The 24,751-nt window shown below is 37.9% G+C and overlaps 2 protein-coding genes across 2 annotated transcripts; one reads left to right on the top strand and one right to left on the bottom strand.

The window, feature by feature from the left end:
* Positions 1-3,852: 3,852 nt before the first annotated feature.
* Positions 3,853-18,118, top strand: plch2b (phospholipase C, eta 2b). Its single transcript, XM_089125303.1, has 21 exons — positions 3,853-4,201; positions 7,256-7,402; positions 8,208-8,450; positions 8,577-8,707; positions 9,428-9,598; positions 9,768-9,861; positions 9,939-10,142; positions 10,443-10,563; positions 12,552-12,723; positions 12,830-12,937; positions 13,031-13,111; positions 13,220-13,323; positions 14,235-14,323; positions 14,408-14,593; positions 14,793-14,900; positions 15,014-15,138; positions 15,219-15,303; positions 15,786-15,932; positions 16,032-16,111; positions 16,208-17,429; positions 17,577-18,118. Exons 1-21 carry the CDS (start codon positions 3,967-3,969, stop codon positions 17,591-17,593), a joined length of 3,870 nt encoding a protein of 1,289 aa, XP_088981429.1. The 5' UTR covers positions 3,853-3,966; the 3' UTR covers positions 17,594-18,118.
* On the bottom strand, positions 17,936-24,751 carry grik6 (glutamate receptor, ionotropic, kainate 6). The gene is made up of 10 exons (XM_039673554.2): positions 24,634-24,751; positions 24,168-24,237; positions 22,459-22,490; positions 21,928-22,107; positions 21,558-21,784; positions 21,293-21,390; positions 20,163-20,380; positions 19,830-20,049; positions 18,735-18,979; positions 17,936-18,591 (listed from the first exon to the last, which is right to left on the bottom strand). Exons 1-10 carry the CDS (start codon positions 24,634-24,636, stop codon positions 18,493-18,495), a joined length of 1,392 nt encoding a protein of 463 aa, XP_039529488.2. The 5' UTR covers positions 24,637-24,751; the 3' UTR covers positions 17,936-18,492.

Below are 24,751 nucleotides of genomic sequence, written 5' to 3'. Positions count from 1 at the left end.
TTAGCTGGTGAAGTGGATTTACTTATTGTAGAGTTAACAAAAGTTATCATGAGCATTGTAATGTTTATCATAAGAATTGTAAAGCAGAAGTCATAATAAAAATGTTGACCGGGAAATTTTTTACGAGCAGTTCATTCATTCCTATGCAAGATCGCTGTGTAAATACAGACCGGAAGTCAAAAGACATTGAGCGCAGTGCTGAAAAGGGGCGGGGCTACATAAGGTCTATATACTTTGCCTGCAGAACGCACTAGCAGGAGTTAAGAAGCTGGTTGAGATTCTTTCTGACATACGTCAGCAGGGTTCCTGCATAGAGCGTATCCCCAATTCTTTGTCAGTCACATCAGCCATTCCCATGACCCAATTAGTGCTCTTCTCTGGAGCGGTGGAGGATTGCAGTGGATTCCTGTTGCAATGTGAACTGCAATTCGAGATGCAACTTCCCTGTTTTCTAACTGACAAAGCCAATATCACCTATATTATATCACTCAAGCGATTTGAATAAGGTCGCTTGAAGCAAGGCTGCCTACTGTATTTCTCCAGATCTGGGAATTCAGATAGCAATTTATAATGATTATATGGGGTTTGAAAATCTGATACAACAATTCATTCATGTAGCTCAACGAATCTCAGCTTACCAGCTAGAAACATTACTGCTGCAATCTTCACCCTTAATTCCATGCAGGTAGACTAAAAAATAGTATCCCAAATTTAGCATCCACGGCATAATTTATGCTTCTACTGCGGATCTAATGGTCACCTCATCCCTGACTGTCCAGTTCACCCAGCAGTGAGTGCTGTTCAAATTCTCTTGCTAATATCCACTTAATGCACGACAGTATCAGTGACTACCCCTCAATGTTCCATTACAGTTCAAGCTCTCATCAACTCGGAACTTCATCTCCAGGAAATCTCTCAAGCACCCTTGCACTTATCAAGAAACTCCCCTGTTCACAAACCCTAAGCATCCACTCAATTCTGCATAAGCTGCTGGGTCGAGGAATAATTACTCATTGCACACCCATAATCACACTTGGTATTGTAATCCTGCATAGAGGAAATCTTGCTTCTGGTGCTTAACCTCAACTGCAGACATCATCCTAGGATGCCCCTGGCTACAGATACATTCACCTGAAGTGTCCTGGTCAAATAAAGAAATTACCAATTGGAGTGAGTACTGCTTCAATAATTGTCTCCAACATCTACTAAAGAAAGCTTCATCTCAGCATCTAAAGATATCAGTTAACCTCGGTTCCACCATGAATGAAAGTACTGAAGTGCAGTATACCAGGAATATCAGACATTCCAGGATGTGTTCAGACAAAACTTCAACCTCATCAGCCATGGGACTGCGCTATCAAGTTGGTACCCGGTGCCACATTGCCCAAAAGTAAAATCTATCATCCGTCGATCCCGGAGCAGAAGGCGATGGATAAGTACATTGTGGAGGCACTCAAGCAAGATTCATACAACCGTCTACATCACCTGCTGCATCAAGCTTCTTCTTTGTGGCAAAGAAGACAGAGGCTTGCGGCCGTGAATAAACTAAAGGGCTCTCAATGATCAAAGCATTGTCGTTATCCTTTCCCCTGGTCCCAGCAGCCCTGGAACAACTGAGAGGCACTAGCATCTTCTCCAAGCTGGACCTGCTCAGAGCCTACAATCTCATCGAAATACGGAAGGGTGAAGAGTGGAAAACTGCCTTAATCATACCATCAGGGCACTATGAGTACCTGGTTATACCGTACGGGCTGGCAAACTCACCTTCCGAGTTCCAAGGCTTCATGGATGAGGTGTTCCGGGACATGTACCAGAGATTCGTCATCTACATCGTTGATATCCTTATTTATTCCTGGAACCTGGTTGAACATCGCCACCATGCTGCGCAGGTCCTTCAACTCTACCTGAAGTTGGAGAAGTGCGAGTCTTATCCCACAACTGTCCACTTCCTGGGTTACATCATCGATGGATGTGGCATTCAGATGGACCAGTACAATCAGTCTAATACTGGCCACAACCCTCTTCAAATCAAAGAACTACAACAATTTTTAGGCGTTTGGCAATTTCTACCATAAATTTATTGTCAACTTCAGCCAAATTGCCTCTCCCATAAGCTCATTACTCCGTAACCCACCCAAGTCTCTGTCCTGGAGTCCAGCTGCCACGGAAGCTTTCCAACAACTGAAAGAAGCCTTTTGCACCGCTCCCAGAGGTCATCCTCGTCGCCACTTCCGGTCATCTGGAGCAACCTGTGGAGGTGGAGTCCTGTCACGGATTCAGCCAGCATTCCCTCAGCACGAGCTTCACCCACTCATTCACAATCACAATCAGTTTTAATCTGCCACACCTGTCACATCACAATAGAGCATCACAATCCCGCCCACAGCCGGTGCCGGAAGTAAGAATTCAATACAATTTCTCCATTGACATTTGAGATATAAGCCATAAAAGCGGAACTATACATGGTAGACTTGGTAGACTAGACATTGGTCGCACGTCAGAGACGCCCTCGCGCCATTGGATGTGCAGTTGCCGCAGCACAGCCTATGAGCGAGCCAGATGCTCAATGTTTTAGCATGCAGCTGCAAATGCGTTTTACATATAAGCTTCAGTAAATCGAGGAAAAGGAGTTTCCCTGAACATTCACTATAAAAAATTCACTGGAGGAAAAAGTTCACATGGCCGTCGTCAAATTTGGAAGTCACTCAAAAGGCTTTTTCACTGTGGCTTCAGTCGACTTTAGTGAGGCACGGTGAACTATGGGATGAGTGGTTTCTTTGCTCGGAAATGAAAACATGTACACAGGCTTGTACTCTTTACTTTTTTCGCATTTTCTCTTCGTTTTTTCACTCGAAATGATATGTTGTATGCTTATGAGTTCAGCCGTAGCTGGTTATCCTCAGACATGCTCTAAAACTCTTTAGATATGGATTTTACAAAATGTCAATGGGAGAAATGAATGGGAAATTTACTTCCGGCACCAATGCTCTCTCGGGCTGTGGGCGGGACTGTGATGCTCTATTAGGACATCACATTATAAATGCACACAGTTTTACTCACCTGTTCTCCGCTCTCATCAGTCTCTACATGAGAGTCCACCAATCCGACTATACTCACCTTCTTCGTTCTTTAAATGCCATTGACCCATCTGTCTGTTTCACTTCAGAAAACTCCAGGATCAATCCGGCAAAGATAGAGAATCTTTAGTGTGATTGTCAAATGGAACTGCTTATGCCATTCATTTACCTGCGTGATGATCTGAGATGCCATTATCATTCTGTGAATAAAAAGTCCTATTCAGTTGATCTATATGCCTGTTTTGTGACAGTGTGAATATGTATAAGAACCGTTAACCAAGTGTTAGTTCATAAGACATTAAATATATTTTTTAATTCTTTTTTTTTTTCAAGAAAACTTATAAATGACATGCGTTTGATGTACATGTAGTAATGGAACCCAGATTTATTTAATTATTTAATAACATTATTCCAACTATTGATATATCATCCCCAATCCTTTTCCTCAAGTTGACAAGCAATGCAAGAAAATCCCCTAGTACGAGCAATGCCTTCTCCTCATCCTGGATTAGAGATTTACTGACTGCTGACACGTGTGACTCTTCTTCCCGTCCCAGTTCCTCCTAAACTAGCCTCCACAGCACCCGTTCACCATAGCAGTCTAATTGCCCTCATACTGGAATTTCTGAAGAAAACACAATATCAATGGACCAGAGGGAGGGTCAATTGCTAAGAGGATCAGTCAAGAAGAGGTGTCAACTGGAATTAAGTCATCTGTCCACATGCACATTGCTACCCTTGAGAATTGTTGGCTCATCATTTCAGTAACACCTGTCTCGCTAGATGCCGCTGGTGGAAGAGAGCTGACCTTATGAATTACAGCACTGATACGATGGGCGAGGAACATGACCAGAGGTCTAGGTTATGACTACACAAGAGTCCAGCAGTAATGAACCCATCTCCAGGAATGGCACCATCATCTCCAGCCTTGTTTTCACCGTCTCAAATCCGGCGTCCTGGGAGTCCTGGGAGGAGACCGCCGTCACCTTTCCAACCACCCTCTCCTTCTATAATGACTTCACCTAAACTATGGAAGAAAGCTGCGATATCACGTCTGGCTGAGGAGTTCTTCTGGATAGGAGGAAGCATTGTTGCATCGCCAAAATGGAGAATGGGCCAGATAGGTAAGAATTAAGACACCAATCTGATATTTTTATTACAAATATGAAGTTATAATTGCTGGGTGTATAGTTTTATACTTGATTTAGTTTCAGAGTCATTCTGCATGTAATTTACCTTTTAATTGAGTACTTCAAGTGCATTTAAAACAAGACAGAGTCCTAAATTATTGCCATCAGGAGAAATGCACCTCACGGCATATGGACACATACAATCCCCGGAGATTAGTCTGACTAGCTGCGTCACATGATCCTCTGTCCTTGATCCGCTCCTCCAAAGCAAATTTTGAAAACATACCCTGAGTTGACCATTAACAGTAACCTTTGGTGACTCCTGGTCCATTAGAATGTCATTCTGGCATAAACAGAAAGTAGAAAAAAATAATTTGAATAATATATGATATGATATGATTCAAATAGTATCGGTATAGGCTATTTTTATAGTAGGCTATGCCTTGAAATAAAGAGATATCTTCCCCATAACGATACAAACAATTAAAGCACATTTATAAGATGCTGTCTCTGAATTCGTTGTGATTGTAGTAGGCTACTGTTTCCATGATGCATGCCAGCATTACGAGTAAACAGCCTTACGAACTTGTGCGTGTGTGACGCAATTGTGTAATCTGATTGAGAAGGAACTTGTACAACTGCTTGAACAAATGATGTTTTATTTACAAAGTTTGGGAGGAGAACGTTCAAATAATTGATCCAATTATCACACCATTCCAACCAGCTGTCGACAATCAGTAATCAACTAGCTGTCGTCTATCCAATCAGCTTGAGTTGGAGACCTAGGGGAGCGCAGGGCACAACCTAACACGGGGCTAATTGTAACACAGACCTTTTACGTAGTTACGGAGGTTGTGTTTACGATATTTTTCTCTTGTTGCCAGAAGACAGTTTGCGGAAAGTTTTGACCACGAAGATACCGGACAAAGTGTTTTGACACCATGAAAGACATTTTTTTCATCATAGATTTTTTTCGGTTTCTGAGTTGGGTGTAGGCCTATACGTTTCCAAATCTAACTTTATATTGCCTTAATCACTGTCTTGTTGGCTCAACAATAGCACCGTTTTGAAACATGTCAGCAATTCCTAGCAACTGTTAGCTAGGCTTAAAATATGTAATACACACATAGAGCTGGTCCGCCCTTCCGCTAGCCCCGCTGGACCTCTAGGTTGAAAATTCGTCAATGCAAGTGAATGAGAGAAAATAATTATTTTCCAATCCCGTTTGAATTTTGCAATGGATGTGAACATATGTTGTCTGTGAATTTTTTATATAATTTTTTAGTGTAAAGAATGCTACAATTTAGCAGGTAGAATTTTCACACTGTTAGACTTTGTGTGAGAGCACTTTGTGGACTACAACTCTTCGCTGCTTTCGACGTGTTTGATATACGTCACCACCACTAGCACACGGATCCCGCTAAACAAACCATTGTTTGAATGGTGACATTTGGGTACAAAAAACACAGGCATCTTGATCTAATTCCTTAGATTATCGCACCGTGATTTGTGGAGGGAAAATGTGTTATGCGGCGACGTCACATATGTGACGTGTAGTTTTTCTCGTTATGTCTATTCCACAACTGCTAGCCAAAGAATCACACAATAGTCTTCAAACGCCAATAAATAAAAAAAAGAACAATATACTGTCAAACTCGTTACATGAGAAATTATACAAAAAATGTCACAGACAAGATATGTTCACATTCATGGCACAATTCAAATGGGATCAGAAAATAATTATTTTCTTTCATTCATTTGCATTGACGCTTTTTTAACCTAACCAATTTGCATTGACGCTTTTTTAACTTGGAGTTTTACGGATGGGCGGGACTTACCAGCTAAACAGCGGGGTTAGTTGCAACACAGTGTTACAAACAAGCCGTCAAGCCTTACAATGATAATCAAATGAAAACAGGGAGCCACACAACTTTTCAGGTTTGAGTATTATTTATACATTTAACTTTGTTGGACTTTCACAAACAATGTTGGAATTTAAAATGTTTAAAATTTAGTTTACTATGCTTTGATCACTTGTTTATTTATTAAAAATATGGCCTGTTTTAATGCAATAAACCCTTAAAATTATTATTTTAAGCTAATTTGTATTATTATTACTGTTATTATTAATAATAATAATAATTGTACATGCAGCTGCCACACACAAATCTAATTCAATTGCAATTACAATATTTTATGATTTTATTTATTATTATTTATTGCAAAACTGTGCAGCCCTTTTCTATGTCTCTGTCCATGATATTTATCCCTAATAGAAGGATGACTGGATGAGGGATGGATGTATGGATATCTACCTATACAGATGCACAAACAATATCAAACTATACAAATAAAATTGAACTGAATTATGTGTGTTACACACAAGTGTTACAACTAACCTCTCTGTTACTTAACCCTGCATATGGGGTAATTTGTAACATTTGCACTTCTGTCACTTTCAGTACAACTGTACAAAAATGGTAGGTCCTAGAAAAAAACTTTAAGTGGTCATTTGTAGCAGAGATCTGTATGTTGCTTGTGAAAAAAAAAAAAAATCAAACCTAATTATTTTTTAATTAATTGAGCCAAAACCAAAATTCGTTAGGTTGTGCCCCGCTCTCCCCTATATACAGTATATATATATATATATATATATATATATATACACTCATTTCACTCACCAATGTTCCTCGACGGTTTTTCAGCCTCCCTCCACCCCCATCGTCTCCTTACACTCACCTGGCTACTTCTTAACCAGCAATACGGGGGGGAGTAGCCTACTCGGGGTTCGGGGCAAATATCCGCGCTCGGAGCCCTCTCCCCGGACAGCACACCAAATATGCATACCATTTATTCTATCTAACTTATTTGTAAGTGTGAATTAAACTCTGACATTAAAAGTATGTTCTTAAAGGTGCACACATTAAAGAAATTAATAGTGCCAAAATATATTTAAAATAATTTACAGATGCAAAACATAACTGTAGCCTTTTTACATGCCTCACATATGTGCAGCCAAATATTAATTATTGAAATCCTCTTTTGCAGTGGAGAGATGCATGTGCAACATGCAGGCCGGATCTCAAATGATTAAACTGAGAGGAAAATCCAAGGCTCTGGTGCGCCTCTTCTACCTAGATGAGCACAAGTCCTGCATCCGCTGGAGGCCGTCCAGAAAACATGAGAGAGCAAAAAGTGAGTCAGATAGAAAACTGCTTGAGCTGCTGGGGTACATGATGTCAGGATGTGCTTGTTATTTTGAACACCCCCATTAAATTGCATGACAAGTGCAGCTTGCAGTTTATATAGCCTACAGTAGGCTACTTTTGAAAGAGGAAATATTTAAAAAGTAAACTCTTGGTATGCTAGGAATTAAATACTACTGCTAACTCAATATTGCATAAATAATTTGAATAAATAATAAAAAAAATGTAGAATAATAAAAAAATGTATTATTTTCTTTTATTGAAACAGTAGACAGTAACAAGTAGTGACCTCACACGGCATTTATCACATGATCTCTTCACATTGCATGTTTAATCTAGTGTGTGTAAAAAAATGTCACATGTTACAATCAAACAATGAGTCAAGAAACAGATGTTTAAAAATCACTTCTGGAATTACTGGTCAAACTGGAAATGGAAGGTCAAGCACATAGCATTCTGGGATTCAGTATACCTGTAATTAACTGTTTATCTAGGTAGTCTGTGGATATGGAAAATTATATTGAAAAAGCATGCACAATATACTGAATCAATAGTGAGAAGGTATATGCTATCTGAATGGCTTTGTTTTGCTACCTCACTTTTTGCTAAAAATTAGTTTTGTCAGCATGTAGCGTCAAGCTAAACAGATGTGTGCTACAACTTGTTTCCGATCAGGTAGCCAGCCTACAGGTATTTTTTCTCTAAATATTGTTTTGTCAAAAAGTCTGAACTATAGAAATGATCAAATGCTCAGAGCACTGCACTGTTTTTTTCTTTGTTCATGGTTTATTTAGTCACCATTGACTCTATCCATGAGGTCTGTGAGGGGATGAGAACTGAGGTTTTCAGGCGATTTGCCAGCAGTAACTTTGATCCAAACTGCTGCTTCAGTATTTACCATGGAGACCATGTGGAATCTCTTGACTTGGTTTCCACGAATGGAGAAGAGGCACGGACCTGGATCACTGGCCTTAAATACCTCCTGGCAGGCATCAGTGACGAGGACAGTTTGGCAAAAAGGCTACGGACTCGAGATCAATATCCTTTTAATTGTGTCTCTGAGGGGGAAGGTGATGGACTGAATCCACCCATAGCGCCCCCATGTGACCTGTTTCAGTTTGTGTGAATTGTGATGTGTGGATATTTCCTTACATCCTGTTGCAAATGGTTGAGACAGACCTTTTCAGAAGCTGACAAAAACGGAGATGGAAATCTGAGCATTGGAGAGGTTCTACAGCTGCTCCACAAGCTCAATGTGAACCTTCCAAAGCAGAAAGTCAAAGAAATGTTCCAGGTACATTTTATATATCTACGACTTGATCACTAAACTAACAAAAAATCAAATTTTTTAGGATTATTTAATGAACATTGTTTGAAAAAGAAATCTTTTGTAGCCTATAAATATATTTTCTGTCACTTTGGATCAATTGAATCCATCCCCGCTGAATAAAAGTATTATTATTTTATTTTTTAAATATTATTAACCCCTAACTTTTTAACAGTATTGTATAAATGTCAATTCAGTTCCACAGAGCTGCCGCTGAGTAGGCAAACAAGCAAGCTAGCTTGAATGAGCAATGAGCTGGTATTTTTGACAAGTCTCATTCTACTATGTCCTATTTCTACATCGTTTTTCTCTAATATAATTACTGATGTCCTGTGCCAGGATATATTGGTTTAGAACACCTCCACAGTGCCATTAGCAAAGATGCCGATGAGTACGCTCTGAGTATGTAACATATGGTTCATCTTGAACAGATGGTGTTGTCTGAAAAAGGTCTTAACTCTAGTGCCTCTAATCCTTAATGGGGACATATATATATTTATAATGCAACCAATACCATAACACTACTTTCACTGAAAGTACAAAAAAAATATATTAGGTAACAGAGGAATCACTAACTAAAAACCTGAGAAAAAAGTGATTGTTTCACCTTCTTTCTTTTTTTCCCCGAAATATGTGTGAAATGATGTTTCTAAGTATCTCATTTGAAAGAAAACTCTGCATTCGCAGGAGGCTGACACTGACGATGACCAGGGATCATTGACGTTTGAGGAATTCTGTACCTTTTACAAGCTGATCTCGACACGCAGAGATCTTTACTTACTAATGTTCACCTACAGTAACCACAAAGAGCACATGGACGTGAACGACCTCCAGCGCTTCTTGGAAAATGAGCAAAAGGCTGGTGTGATTCATTTCGCGTATCGTCATGTATTCATTAAATATAAAACTCTTTTGATGACCATGAACTGTCTGTCACATTTGTAATTAGGGCCCGAGCACCAATGCTATGATGACCCTCTTGGAATTGCTCCATTTTTGAAGCATTTTTCTTTTCTTTTGTTTCTAGATGGTAAATGTGACTAAAGACTACTGCAAGATGATCATTAACCAGTTTGAGCCATGTTCTGAAAGCCAAACACATATGCTGCTGGGTATTGATGGTGAGAGACACTTCATGTGTTCATTTGTTTATGGTAATTATAACATTGGACCTTTACTATTTTTCTTGCTTTCTAAGGTTTCACAAACTACATGCGTAGTCCTGCAGGAGACATCTTCAACCCAGAACACTATCAAGTAAATCAGGACATGACACAGCCACTGACAAACTACTTCATCGCATCTTCTCACAACACCTACCTGACTGGCGATCAGCTGCTGTCTCAGTCTCGGGTTGACATGTATGCTTATGTGCTTCAGACGGGCTGTCGCTGTGTGGAAGGTAGAAATACTCATTTTTCCAAGTAACACATTTTAATAAGGTTTTTACTATCATTAAACTTGGCTTGAAAATCTTTTCTTCTCTATTATGACGTATATCTGAGTAAACCTACTTCTCGAAAAGGAAAAATGTAGACGGGACCTGATTTTGTTCAACGTGAATTGATTGGATCGTTGAAACGTTGATGTGCACAGATAAATCGTTTTAATAAGCACTGCAATATTCCAGTTGACCATTTTGATTTTATTGTGATGATTTTAAACAAAACATGTTATATTTCAACTCTCTTTGTCTCTCTAGTTGACTGCTGGGATGGTCCTGATGGGGAACCTATTGTGCATCATGGTTACACGCTTACCTCAAAAATCCTCTTTAAAGATGTTGTTGAGACAATCAACAAATATGCATTTGCCAAAACTCAGTAAGTAATTTACACTGCCTGGCCAAAAAAAAAAAAAAATGCTGATTGGATTTACCGTTGTGGTCAGAATTTTTGCCAAACCTGGTAAATCTGATCAAAGATGGCTGGAAAAAATAAATCTCCATTGTTTATCCTTTTGATCTTTCATTATTTCTTGAAATAAATGATTTTCTCCAACACACGTTGGCCATAATTATTGGTACCCTTTTGTTAAATACTTTTTACAAACTCCCTCTGAGTTTTCTCCTATAATGCTAATGGGTTTGGAGAACACCTGACAAGAGATCAGAGACCATTCCTCCATACAGAATCTCTCCAGATCCTTCAGATTCATAGATCCATGCTGGTTCTTCTTCTCCAGTTCAGCCAATGGTCGCATGGTCATGGCAGAAGCTTCATTTTGTGCTCAGTGACAAATGTTTGTGACTTTGATGTTTGTTTTGAATCATTGTCCTGAATGAAGATCCAACCATGGGCCATTATAAGATTTCTAGCAGAGTCAGTCAGGTTTTGATTTTTTTTTTTTTAATCTTTTATTTACAAGAATCCATAGTACCATGTATCTGAACAGGATGTCCAGGACCTCCAGCAAAAAAAAGAAGCCCACAACATTAAAGATCCCTGTTTGCACCACATACACATGTGTTTGTTTTTGGATGAGCGACAGGGATTTTTCTTGAAACCTTCCAAAACAACGTGGTGTTTTTTTTTTCTTTGCTTTTTTTCTTAGTCTTTCTGACCCCAAGAATCAACTAATCTCTGAAATTCACCATCTGTGATCCTTGGAGAGTCTTTGGCCACTCAAACTTTCCCCCTCACCACACATTATGACATAGACACGTCCTCTTCCAGCAAGATTCGCAACATCTTTAGTTGATTGGAACATTGCCCTGTTTAGTTGATTGCCCTGATGCTAGAAATGGGAATTGCTTTAGCTATTTTCTTAAAGCGACTTTCTATTTTGTGAAGCTAAACTATCTTTTGCTGCACACCAGACGAACTATATTCTTTGGTTTTACTCATTGTGATGGATGATTAAGGGAATTTGGCCTTTGTGTTTCCTCATATTTATACTCCGCTGAAACAAGAAGCCATAGCTAGACAATTTCCTGTTCGTAGTCACGCTGGTGTGCTAAAATATTTAATATTAATGGAAATACACTTCAGACATATTTTACTCATTAAACATTCTAGGGGTGCCAATAATTGTGACCAATGTGTTTGGGAGATAACATTTATTTCATAATGTGACCAAACTTTCAATTTGTTTACTGCAATGAAAGGTTTGATTTTTGCCATTTTTTAATGAAAAATCAAAAGGATAAACAATGCAGATCTATTTTTTCAGCCAGTTTTGATCATATTTACCAGGGGTGCCAATAATTCTGACCACAACTGTAAATAGGTAAATGCTGTAGAGTCAGTGATTGGATCATTTTGGCAGTGAATATTATGCTTATACCATGCTATATGTCTAGCAACAGTTTTCTAACCCTAATTGATGAAGTGTATAGCTTTTCATTTCTTAAAAAAAAAAACATGTAGGAAGACACATCATGGCCATATTCCAGGATGACAATGTCACGATTTATCATGCTCAAATTTTGAAAGAATGGTTGGGAGGGAGCATGAACAATCAGTTTCACACCTGACTCGTCTAGACCTTAAATTAGTAGACTTTACAGCGAGATCAGCTCTTGCATTGTCAATGCAAGGTCTTGACCAGAAAATATATGCACCTCTTGATGGAAATAAAATAACAACATTCCATCAAGAGGTGCATACATTTTTGGTCAAGATTTTGTATTAACAATGCAAGAGTCAAGCACGCTGTAAAGTCTACTCCAGCATATCTGGTACCATTTTCATGTGTTAAAATAATTCTTTAAGAAATGAAAGCTACACACTCCGTATATTATAATAACTGTTTCCATATACATCATATTGTTCCATATCATAATATATAAAACTAATTCTTCCACTGCCAGATACCCAGTGATCCTTTCTATAGAGAACCACTGTACTGTGCCTCAGCAGAAGAAAATGGCTCAATACCTCATGGAAGTGCTACAGGACAAGCTGGACCTGTCAAATATAAATACCAATGAGTCCAGGCGCCTGCCATCTCCAGAGGTTTTGAAAGGGAAAGTACTTGTCAAGGTGAGGAAATATTTTACACTCATTGAAAACATTGCATAAAGTTTGAAGTAGAATATATTTCTGTGACTGAATCATGGGGGAAAATGAGCATTAAGGTGCTTTCCAGGGAAAGAAGCTGCCAGCAAACATTGATGCCGATGCAGAGGAAGGGGATGTGTCTGATGAAGACAGCGGTGAAGAGGAAGAGGAGGAAGAGGAGCAACTTAATGGAGATGTGAGATGCTTTTTGCTTTTGTCTACATTAGAATAATTGGGTTATTCCCCTTCTGGAGTGTCTGACTAAAAATTGCTGTGTTCTGGGTTACAGAGTACTGAAGGAACACCAGAGACGGGTGATGAATCGAAGAAACGCTCACGGAGGTCGTTCATGGGCAGCTTCAGGCGCAAGGTCGGCAAACACTTTCCGCTTGTCATATTTCCAGTAAAATAGGGGAAAATATCACGAAAGCAGCATTATACGGTCTAGTGTTACGATGTTACACAATTTGTGTTTTAGAAGAAAAAACGTGTGAAATTAAAAAAGAAGCCCAACATGAGTGACTCTGATACTGAGCAGGAAATCCCAAGCAGTAATGATAAACAGTCCATCAACTATGGCAAGTGAGTATTTCAGGAGATAGTTTGTTGTTGAATTCTCTGTGTACTGTAAAAAAAAAAAAAAAAAAAAACTGGATGTTTTATTTTATTTTGAATTTACAGGATGGCATTTTTGGTGCATATTCATGACTGTATTTTTAACTATGCAATACATTTTTATTTAAACAGTATAAAATATGACTGCAGGCCCCAATGTACATAACTGATCATTAAAATAAGAGAGAAAAAATTGTATTTAAATTAAATAAATCAAATGTGATGCATCATGTATGAAAACTTTTTACTGTTTTATTTTTTTTAATTTCAAAAAATATTTAAATAATATTTTTATATTTAAATATTTTATTACAACATTTTATATATATTAGGGCTGTCTAACGATTAATCGCGATTAATTACATCCAAAATAAAAGTTTGTGTTTACATAATATATGTGGATGCACTGTGTATAATTATTTTATATATATAAATACACACACATGCTTGAATATATTTAAGAAATATTTTCATGTATATACTGTATATAGATTTATGAATAATTTATAGTATATATACATATAAATATTTTATATATAAATCATATTTTTTTCTTAAATATACATTCATGTGTCTATTTATATATATACAAAATAATTATACACAGTGCACCCACATATATTATGTAAACACAAACTTTTATTTTTGATGCGATTAATCACGATTAATCGTTTGACAGCCCTAATATATATATATATATATATATATATCCATTTACATTATTGTACAGTAAACGTTAAATCTCATGTAATAGTGAGGTAACTTAATCAATTGTCAAATTTTTATTGTATTTATTGCATCTTACAAACATTTTTTACAGTGTGTATCTAAATCTGTTTAGTCTAATGATAGTCCATGTTTTATGGACATTTTTGCAGACGAAGAAAAACAATGAGACTTTCTCGTGCCCTCTCTGATCTCGTTAAATACACCAAGTCAGTGCGTGTTCATGATATAGAAACTCAAGGTAAGACAGTTGCAACCTCTTTGAGCACAAACTGTAAATGCATGCTTGATGTTTATGTCTAAATAAACTGTATTGGTGTTGCAGCATACATGTGCAGCTGGCAAGTCTCCTCCTTAAACGAGAGCATAACTAACCAGATTCTGCATTTAAAACCTGCCCAGTTGGTTCGCTTCAATCAGCGACAACTCATAAGAGTCTACCCCTCCAACTACCGTGTTGATTCGAGCAACTTCAATCCTCAGACTTTTTGGAACGCAGGATGTCATTTAGGTTTGATTTAGCTTTTTTTCCTTTTTAATTTATTATTAATTATTTCCTTTCTAGTTATTATCAAAGCCTTTTGTTTTTTCATTAATGATAAAACAGCGAAGACTTTTATTTGAACAGCAATGGATCACTGCTGGAAAATGGCTCTTTTTTTCCCCAGTTGCACAGTGCATTTGTTTGAAATGTTGTTTCATCTTTCCAGTCGCTCTCAACTATCAAACAGAAGGCCGTATGCTACAGCTGAACAGGGCGAAATTTGCAGCAAATGGAAACTGCGGATATGTGCTGAAGCCAAAATGCATGTGTAAAGGTAAGATGGTGTCTCTAGAGTACAGGTAAAAAAAAAGAACCATTTGTTTGATGCATTATATTTATTATTCTCTTTGAAAGGCAATCTTCACCACACATAATGATTGTCTTCAGGTGCCTTTAATCCTACACTGGAAGACCCTTTGCCAGGACACAGGAAATCTCAGCTAGTGCTCAAGATTATTAGTGGCCAGCAGCTACCGAAGCCAAAAGACTCCATGCTAGGGGACAGAGGAGAGGTGAGTTCACTCATACTTAAAAATGAAAGTACGTAATAATGTGTAACATGCGATCTGGGTTTCACTGCTTTATTGTCCAGATCATAGATCCCTTTGTGGAAGTGGAGATAATTGGATTGCCTACAGATTGCAATAAACAGCAGACAAGAGTAGTGGACGACAATGGTAAGTACAAATCTGGATCGTGCAAACCGAACTTGGCAGTATTGGTAATTCAAATATAATGGCATTATAAGGTTAGTGGTTGATTCATATGTGTTTGTAGCGACTGCTACTGATGGAAACGGGACACGTTTTTGAGTTCCACTACTTTTTTTATGTAAACAAATGCTAGACAGACTTTTAAAGCACTGTGTCAAGTTAAAAAAAAATATTTTCCATGTGATGTCAGTTCTCAAACAAATGACTCTTAAGAACCATTCCAATCAAAAAGAAGCAGTCAGTCAAAAAGATTCACAAGTCTTGAGTTCAAATGAGATGCAATCTCAAAAAAATGATTCAACTAACTCTCTGACTGAACTGCAAACCATTTTTCAGTTAATTGAAAAATTAACCATTAGTCGCAATTAAAAAGAATTACCAAATTATCAGCTGAGTTTTGTTTTCAATATATGCGCATTTCTCATATTTTAATGTCATACTAACAGGTTTTAACCCCATGTGGGAGGAAACGCTAGTGTTTACGCTGCACATGCCTCAGATTGCCTTGGTGCGCTTTATGGTTTGGGATCATGATCCGATTGGACGAGACTTCATTGGACAGAGAACCATAGCATTTAAAAGCATGATGCCAGGTAAAATGCATGCCAATAGATGACTTTATTGCACAGATGTACACATTTCCATTTTCATCAATAATTCAGTCACACTTATATTATTTCCTTGTCCCACAGGATATCGGCATGTCTATTTAGAAGGTATGGAAGAAGCATCTATCTTTGTGCATGTTAGCATTAATGACATCACAGGAAAGGTAACTTTTCATTAGGTTTCTCTTGTACATAAATGTAGCTGTTGTAGTAATTCTGCCTTTTATTAATTGCCATTTTTCTGATGTATTCATAACCAGGTCAAATCGAGCAACGCAGTAAAGCAGCTAATCCAGAAAAACCTTATGCAGACCTCTGAAGACGGCTCAAGGAAGTCATTCGGTGCAAACTTCCTGCGTAAAGGTGGAGCTGAGAAGAACAAAACAAAAGTCGTGACGGGTTTAGCCGACTGCTACGGCAAAGAGGACTTTCTAAACCGACGTTACAGTGATGACGTGAGCTCGAAGGACAGCAGGAGCACCTCGCAGACTGCATCGTTGCTCAGAGGAGCTCAAAGTGAACCCCTGAGACGAGCACACAAGGTCTGTTTTCAGGAGCCAGAAGGATCTCATGAGGCACGGCGCCGCCTGTCCTCTATCACATGCTCTGGTGGAGCAGGAGTAGCTATGGACTATAACAACTTGGCATTTGATTCAGAATTAGATGATCCGATTTCTGTGGTCCAATCACACCTTGAGGATAACAAGGAGTTGACTGTTTCAAAACTAAATGAATTACCTTCAACATCTAAACAGCAGTGCGAGTCTACAGACTTACATGTTCCTAAGAAGAAGGATGCTGCTTCTACACAGAATGAGCAACTCTTGTTGAAGCAGATCTCAGGTGCTACATCTGTTATTGAGGACTCAGTGCAGGAACCTGAGCTGTATGCACTTCAAGAGAGCCATCTAAAAATTCAGTCAGAACCTACACAAAAGTGGGAACCCTTGAATTTCCATCCAATACCTGATGGAGTACTAGATCCTACCAGTGGAACATTAAACATCAGAAATCCGGTGCTCAAGAATAAATTCGGAGCCTCTATAGACGGCAGGCTTAACCCCCTGTGGCAACCAATGTCAATCCCCGCAACACCTGCACTGTGCAGACGTAGGAATGACCAAGACACACCATCTTCCAAAGATTCACCATTTAAAGGATTCAGATCACAAAGCGTCCCAAGACGCCGTCCGTCCTCTCCGCCAAACACGACCGGTCTCATTAGGAAAGAATTCCTCAACCAATACCCTCTCCCACAGTGTAGTTACTCTGCACCAAAAAACTCTGCTCCTAATAATCACAACCTTGCTGAAAGTGAATCAAGCAGCCTAAGTAGTTTGGACAGCCTTGACCTGAGTTCTCTGCCATCCCGTTTCCCTGACAACCAGCAGCAGACAATGGGCACACTGCAAAGGGAAATGAATGCTCTGTTTGAGCAGAAAATGCGTGAGATTCACTGCCATTCACCACTGTTTTTCAGAGGTATGTGCCAAAGGCTCTTTCCTAAATTATAAATTGTTTTAAATGAATACTTTTTTTCATGCTGGTTAAAATGTCTATCAAAAGTCGCGCTACATTTTACCTAAGTAGAGATTTTGACTGTTTTTGTATTTATTTATACATTTTTAGATTCCTCAACATTGTAGAAAAGCCATGCATGTGAAACCTAAAAAGAAACACAACCGAAAAGAAAAGAAAAGAAAATGCCACACTGCAGCTACTGTGACGGATATGGACAGATGCTACAGGAAGTAAAGCAAACATATCAGCAAATACATTTGTATTTTGTATTATTTTGCCATCATCTGCTCATGTCATCTGGGCTCATAATTCATGTGTTCATATTTTTTTCCAAAAGTAGCCTGGAATGTTACATTCTGTCTTTTGCATCTGGAAGCTGCCATTTTGATTTAGATATTATGAATTTAAAGACTGTGTTTAAAACTAAACATATGGTTCTGATTTTCTCTTAAATAATGCAATCACACTTTAGTGTAAGTCCAAGTTTATTAATTCATTAATATACATGGTGCCAGAATGAATACCTCTTTTGTGACAGTAAGAGGTGTTTTTTTGTATGCAATTTTATGTATTTTCCCCATGTTCGAATTACAAAACTACTGTAATATGTTACTTGCCATTTTTACTTCTATAAAATATTTTACTTTTTTATAGACATTTTCAGATGTCTCCAATCCTTGTCATTCATTAGCAAAATAGATTTTACATTAACATTTTAGACTCATAATTATGGTCTAAATTATGGTTTCAAGTTGGAATGCATGATAATTATGTAAAATACAAAGAGCTACATGAGATTTTGCTGCAATATTCAGGTGAAAAGAAGGTGCCTCACTGCACCATCTTCACTGAACAAACAAACGTTTTAGGAAATGATGTATTAATATAATTATGTATCTGTTAAAATGTATCAAATATATTGAGAAATAGTCCCAACATCAGATAATGTACAGACCTACAGTATGAACAGTTAAGTCATTCTGCTATGTAAGACTTACATATTACATCACTGTTGTTTAACCTTTTATGCCTTGTTCTTGTCTGAGGTTTCCTGGTCTCCCTTTGTGTTGGTCATTCTCAAACGCTGGCTCAGCTCCTGAGTCAAAACTGTGCAGCAGGATTTCTGTATGGTTGAGAACAGGTTTTCACCAAAACTTTTATAATGATCAAAAACACTCATCAAAATGTGCTACTGTTCAGTTGAAGTCTGTGCTGAAGTTTAGAGCCAATGGAAATTCTGTTGTGTGTGTGATTGGCAATACTTGCCTTCTGCTCCCCTGCAGTGCTGCGAGACTTTGAGGTGAGTTCAAACAAGGAGAGCAGCACTCCAATCCCAAGACCTATAGCCAGAACCAGGAAGATGCCCTTCATGCTATGAGCCCTCAGAGACGAGGCTTTGGCACTATCCGGTATACAGCTGCTGGCCCACCACTTAGTGCGCAGGTACTCCAGCTCCCCAGCCTCGCTCAGCTGCAGGATGGCCACGCTCAGGTTCTTCAGCAAAGGAGAGCCTGTTCCAAGAAAAAAGACTGATTGAACTGCAGCAAGAAACATCAATGTCCTTTGCCTCACTTTAAACAAATAATACATCAGAAAAAATATCTCGGGTCAACTTTAATGTATGTTAAAGTGCCTCTATTCTGCTTTTTCGAATATTACTTTTCATGTAGTGTCATAAATCTATTTGTGAATGTAAAAGGTCTGCAAAGTTTACATGAAACCATTTTCGACTAAAAATTTTTAGGGACTGAAAACGCAAACCTTTGAAAGCTGTTTTCAAAGTGCAAGTTTTTGAAAACAAAACCGTTATTGTCTCCATGTAAACAATAAAAGCACGAATTTGTGAAAAAGGTCATACATATTACTTGTAGGTGCATAGTTTTCACACAAAGTGACATAACACAGCGTTCTTAATGATTTGCGGATATGTGTGGAGATTCGCAGAGATCATTCTGTCAATGTTGTCGTCTGTATGCGAAAAACTGTAAGGAAAAACCATTGTTACTGTTCATATCACTGCGTAAACAAGTGCTGAGGAAGCCTCTGGAGCTGAAATTCAGATATGGTAATGAGCGTTTCATTTCCGACATGCACAGTGCAAAGGGTAGACCAATCACAACAGACTGCAGCATCTAACCAATCAGAGCAGAGTAGTCTCTCAGAAAGTTTGTTTAGAGAGACCAAATCTTTGATTGAACCGTTTCAGACATTGTTAGAAAAAAGAAGATACTGATTTTTTATTATTAGAAACTAAATGTGTTTTTTGACTTTGGATGTTTGTAACCCTGTTGTAGGACCTCCAAAACAAAATCAGGAACCTTTAGAACAACATGGGCCACAGAAGAAATATGTTTGTCTCACCAAGAGGAGTTACAATGCTGTAACCTCTCATCCCGATGACCTCATGTGCACGGACCAGTTCACAATGCCGTGCCACAGCCAAGTCCAGGGACACCGATTCTCCAATGAAAGCGTAATTTCCTTCCTTTGCTCTCTGGACACCCTCATCCATAGAGGTCACGAAACTCTTCCTCCGCTCCATGTGCTCATAGATGCGACGGTAAGATGGGTTATTGGAGTTCTGTGCAAAAAAAAAATGTTAACATGTAAAGAAATCTTTCTGTAACATCTGGCAGGAATGAGTTTCACTACCGTAATCAGGAAAATGTGCAGATATGATTTATGTGATCAGACCTTAAAGAAGGCGAGGGTGGAGGAGCCGGCAAGCGTTCCATATTCTATTACTTCCTGATTAGCCAAGTCCTCAAACCCTTTAATCATGAGCGGGGCAGAGTCAGACGCCTGAGAGGAATTAAGACTGGAAAAATAACAGGCCAGGAGTACGACGGCAAACAACCACCAGGTACAACTGATTACCCTTCCTGACACGGCTTTAGGGTGAGGGCCTGCACCTGCAGAAAGCAGAACAAATTAGAGGAAAAAATGTTATCCTTCCATATTCTGTTTTTAAAGACAGTCGGTTGAAAGGATAGAAGGGTATTATTGTTCATTTCTTTTGACAGGAGGTGCAGGTAAATCTTTGTATACTCATTAAGGGCACGGCATTTTACAGCATTTGACATTTTTTTGCTTCATAGACAGCAATTTTGTTAAAGGTGCACTCCTGAAATAAAAGTTACGGAAATTTGTTTAAGTTGAAGCACTAAAATTACCACCTGAAAATGAATAAAACTGGACTAAAAACAAAAATAAATTGATTACTCTAATCTAAATAGTCATTTAAATTAAAAAAGGTCTGATAGAAAGTTTGTTTAAACACTAAAATGACAAATATATAAAAATCTAATAAATTAAACCTAAGTAGTAATATTAATAAATAAATAAATAGATAAAAAGAACAAACAATTACTAAAGTAAATACAATGAAAATGAAAACTTCATTACAATGTTTTTAAAAATATGAATACAAATTAGTATATAAATAATAGTAAAATAACACTGATGGACATGACATAAATATGAAATTCCCCACCGCATCCGACCACTAAAAATATAAATAAACCGTTATTATCAAAAAATCTTCCATGGAAGATTTGTATTATTATGCATAAAATTAATAACCTTATTATGCATAAGGTTCTGCAGAACAACACGAAAAATCCAATACGTTATAATTGAGAGGTTTGGTCTGAATGTGATCGGAACTAATTTAGGTGAAAAATCCACAAATTTGGCCATAGGTGAAGGGAAATAAAAGTGAACCCGTTTAAAATGGCCAAAGAGAAAAGGATATTGAATATTCTAAAATATATTTTAGAATATTCAATAGAAGATCTCCTGTATTCTGCATTGGGATGGATTACCTTGCAGGGTTAGGGCTCCTACAGCATACCATAAACTGTGGAGAAGTGTGAAGCGATTCGGCTCTGTCTCAGGCTCACTCCATTCACATGGACTCAACCTTCATATAAAGAGACAAATGCAGAAATCAACAACAGTTCAAGAAAAAATTCAGAAACTATCCTTGTTCTGAAAAACAGAGCAGCAGTTTTACTGATTGTATTGTTAAACGATTTGTTTTTAGTAAATGAGTAAGTGTTCAATGCGTGTTCTGCTCATTTCTCTGACCTTCCCACAATGCAGATGCAGACTGCAGTCACAAAGTATGCAATCAGGATGCCGAACCAGGTCTCCCCAGAGAAGGGGGAGAGGAAGGCAAAAAAGCCGGCCTCCTCAGAAACGATATCTTTGCGGAGGAGGATACTGATTCCGGTCTGCATGTAAGGTTTTGTCATTCCCACAGCCTTCTCACGGGCAGCAGTGAGAGTGAGGGGAGCCACGGCGAGATCAGCTTCCTGAGAACAAAATACGAGGAAGGTTTCACACTACTTGGGCAGGATTAATGTCATGGATGATTTAATTACCATGCTTATTTTAGATTTATATGTAGTGTATAATATGTACTATTGTGTATTTTTCTGTAAAATGCATTACATACCCCTCTAACAACCTCCCCAATCATTCCGTTCCAGTTTCCACTTTCGTCCTGCCGGCCATACGATCCATCCTTCACCAGGTGAACTTTGTATTTCAAACCCAGTTTCTTAGCCAGCTCAGTGAACAGATCCATACAGTAGCCTTCTAACTGCGAGCCCTTGCTCATTGTGTAGGGGTCTTGCTGAAAATGAAAGATTTAAGTTGTTAGTACAATATTATTATTGTTTAACTGTAAAAAATAACCCTGTAAAAAACGGTAAACTACTGGCAGCTGTGGTTGCCAGCATCATACCGTAACTATACGATTATACTGTTTTTGTGTTAGAGCATATAGCTGTATATACAGTACAATACAGTATTTGGCTGTTCATTTCAAAAACAGTAACACACTGTATTTTTACAGTATGATGCTGGCAACCACAGCTGCCAGTAGTTTACCGTTTTTTTTTTTTTACAAGATTATTTTTTAAAGTGTATGCAATGATATTAAGATACAAACATCACATTTCATAGTTTTTTATTTAGTAGTTACCTTTATGGTGGTAACTATCAGTTCTTGCTTTGCTGAAATGAAAAAAAAATATATATATATAAACAATATAATTAATTTATTATTAATTCAAATATACTGCTGTTTAAAGTTTGGGGTCTGTATGATTTTTTTTTTATGTTATTGAAAGGCATATGCTATCAAAACAGTAATACTGTGAAATATTACATTTAAAATTACTGTTTTTTATTTTAATATATTTTAAAATGTAATTCCTGTAATGGCAAAGCTGTATTTTCAGCATCATTACCCCAGTCTTCAGTGTCACATGATCCTTTAGAATCATTATAATATGCTGATTTGGTAGACATTTTTTATTATTATCAATGTTGAATATTGTACAAATTACACATTTTTGTACAAACCATGATACATGGTGAATAGAAAGTTTAGAAGAACTGCATTTGTTTCAGAAATCTATAAAGTGTCTTTGCTGAATAAAAGTATTAATTTCTCTCAAAGCAAATCTTACTGACCCCAACATTTTGAACGGTAGCTATAAAATCTCATCACAGGACTCTGTCTATCACGTAAATAAGAATGTCAGCTAAAACAAAAAGTTAAATGGAATTTGAAGAGATTGAAGTCCATAAACAAAACAACGTCCTACTGAGTCAACACATTTGAAAATCTTAGATCTATTCAAAGAGTGTGTTTGTTCAAAAGTGACCTCAAGTTGACATAGAGACATGGCCAGAATTTCAGTGGCTCCTCTATTGATCTGCCAAATCAGTTCTCTGGCTGAGAGTCTTGATTTCCTGCTGCATTTGTGTCACAAATAGCTCCATCTTAAATTAGCCAGAGTCATCAGAGAACCTTTTGTTCGGCAGCCATCTTTAGCAAAAAAAAAAAAAAAAGAAAAAATCACATCCTAGCTCGGTCTGCGAATCTCAGGGAGATAATGATGAGTGAATGGCACGGCTGCGTTTGATGCCCTCTTAGGAAGCTTCCGGGTTTCCGGAACCCGCAACGTTTGGCTGTTTTTCTCCTTTCTCAAAAGTGCGAGACAACAATCTTATTGCAGGGCTGAACTGTGACTAATTGGAGTTGATGTTTTTGTCACTCGATCACAAAGTCCTGGTCGGGGCAGTTAAAGAGTATCTGAAGCTAAAGTTAAGCAAAGCCCTCAGGGCTCCATCAACACCATAGAGTGATGTTGACACTCATCAGCTCCTCCTTATTGAATTTATGACAGACACAGAGGGTCCTCGACGTGCTGTCATAGCTTGGCATGTCTTAAACACTGTTCTACTTGTTCAAGGCTTTGCATTGATTTATAACCGTTTTTGAGACGATTTCAGCTGGCTAGCTTCCTCTCTGTCAGAATGGGGTTTGAAGTGTGCCAAGCAGGATGTGGTCACTATCTTTGATGATGTGCCCAGCTGACTCTTCAGCCATTTATCATATGACAGGCCTGTGAAATTCAATAACTTCATGCGGCGAGGACAAGGCGAGTTGGCACGGATTTCATAATAGCTGCTTTTTCTGGAATTACACAAGATGCCGTAAAAGTAACTAATGCCACTATAGTGTGTTCCTTCGAAAAAGAGAGGCGATTTTAAGATGGAATTCAAGAAATAATTGTGCTGTGTGATGCCATTACACCATTACAATTTCATATGACACAAAAAACAACGTCACTGCTATTTAACTTTTACTACATATCCATATATTAACAATTAAACTTGTACCTGCTATGCAGAACTCTGACCCCAGCAAAAAGCATAAAGAGACAATTCCCAACATGTTGCTGATTCTGACCTGCAAGTCAAACAGACAGTCTGACTTATTAAAAACATAAATAAAAAATACAAATATTTATGTATTAAATATGCTAAATTATATGCATTATTAAAATAAAAAAACATATGCTGCTGACCTAGCCAAGCTATCAACACATACATTGTAAATAACATAAACATTTATCCAAGACATATATTTACATTTATCCAAGACATATTTGTTTAACCAACTTTTACATTAGTTCCTGTTGCTTAATATTTTGTTGAGGTTAATGACAATAACACATGGACTTTCTTTTTTTTACAAGGACCATCAATGCATTCTTAGAGTTTCCAGCATACTTCAAATCAAAAAGACAAAAGCAGTGACTTTAAAAGGTTCAAATCAAATAGCGCCCTCCTAATCTCTACTTACCATGATGTACTGCACTGGAATTCCACTGTGATGGGACTGCACTGACACTGACGCTGATCAAGACAGTGGAGTGGTTTACAATAATGAATTGGAGGGTTCCCATAAAGGCTTGGGAAAA

Source organism: Pimephales promelas, chromosome 21 (genome assembly GCF_988280905.1).
Source record: "Pimephales promelas chromosome 21, fPimPro1.hap1.1, whole genome shotgun sequence".
Lineage (NCBI taxonomy): Eukaryota > Metazoa > Chordata > Actinopteri > Cypriniformes > Leuciscidae > Pimephales > Pimephales promelas.
Note: the sequence above shows the minus strand (reverse complement) of the source record. Positions and strands in the feature narration are given on the sequence as shown.

Bases quoted from the DNA above. Each gene is read 5' to 3' on its own strand.
- grik6 (XM_039673554.2), bottom strand. The intron at 22,108-22,458 runs GTAACTACTAAA...TTTCATTTTCAG, and splicing joins TGATAGTTACCACCATAAAG to CAAGACCCCTACACAATGAG. The intron at 18,592-18,734 runs GCAAGTATTGCC...TCAACCATACAG, and splicing joins GCACTGCAGGGGAGCAGAAG to AAATCCTGCTGCACAGTTTT.
- plch2b (XM_089125303.1), top strand. From the start codon at position 3,967: ATGAACCCATCTCCAGGAATGGCACCATCATCTCCAGCCTTGTTTTCA. The intron at 14,594-14,792 runs GTTTGATTTAGC...TCATCTTTCCAG, and splicing joins GAACGCAGGATGTCATTTAG to TCGCTCTCAACTATCAAACA. The intron at 15,304-15,785 runs GTAAGTACAAAT...TCATACTAACAG, and splicing joins AAGAGTAGTGGACGACAATG to GTTTTAACCCCATGTGGGAG.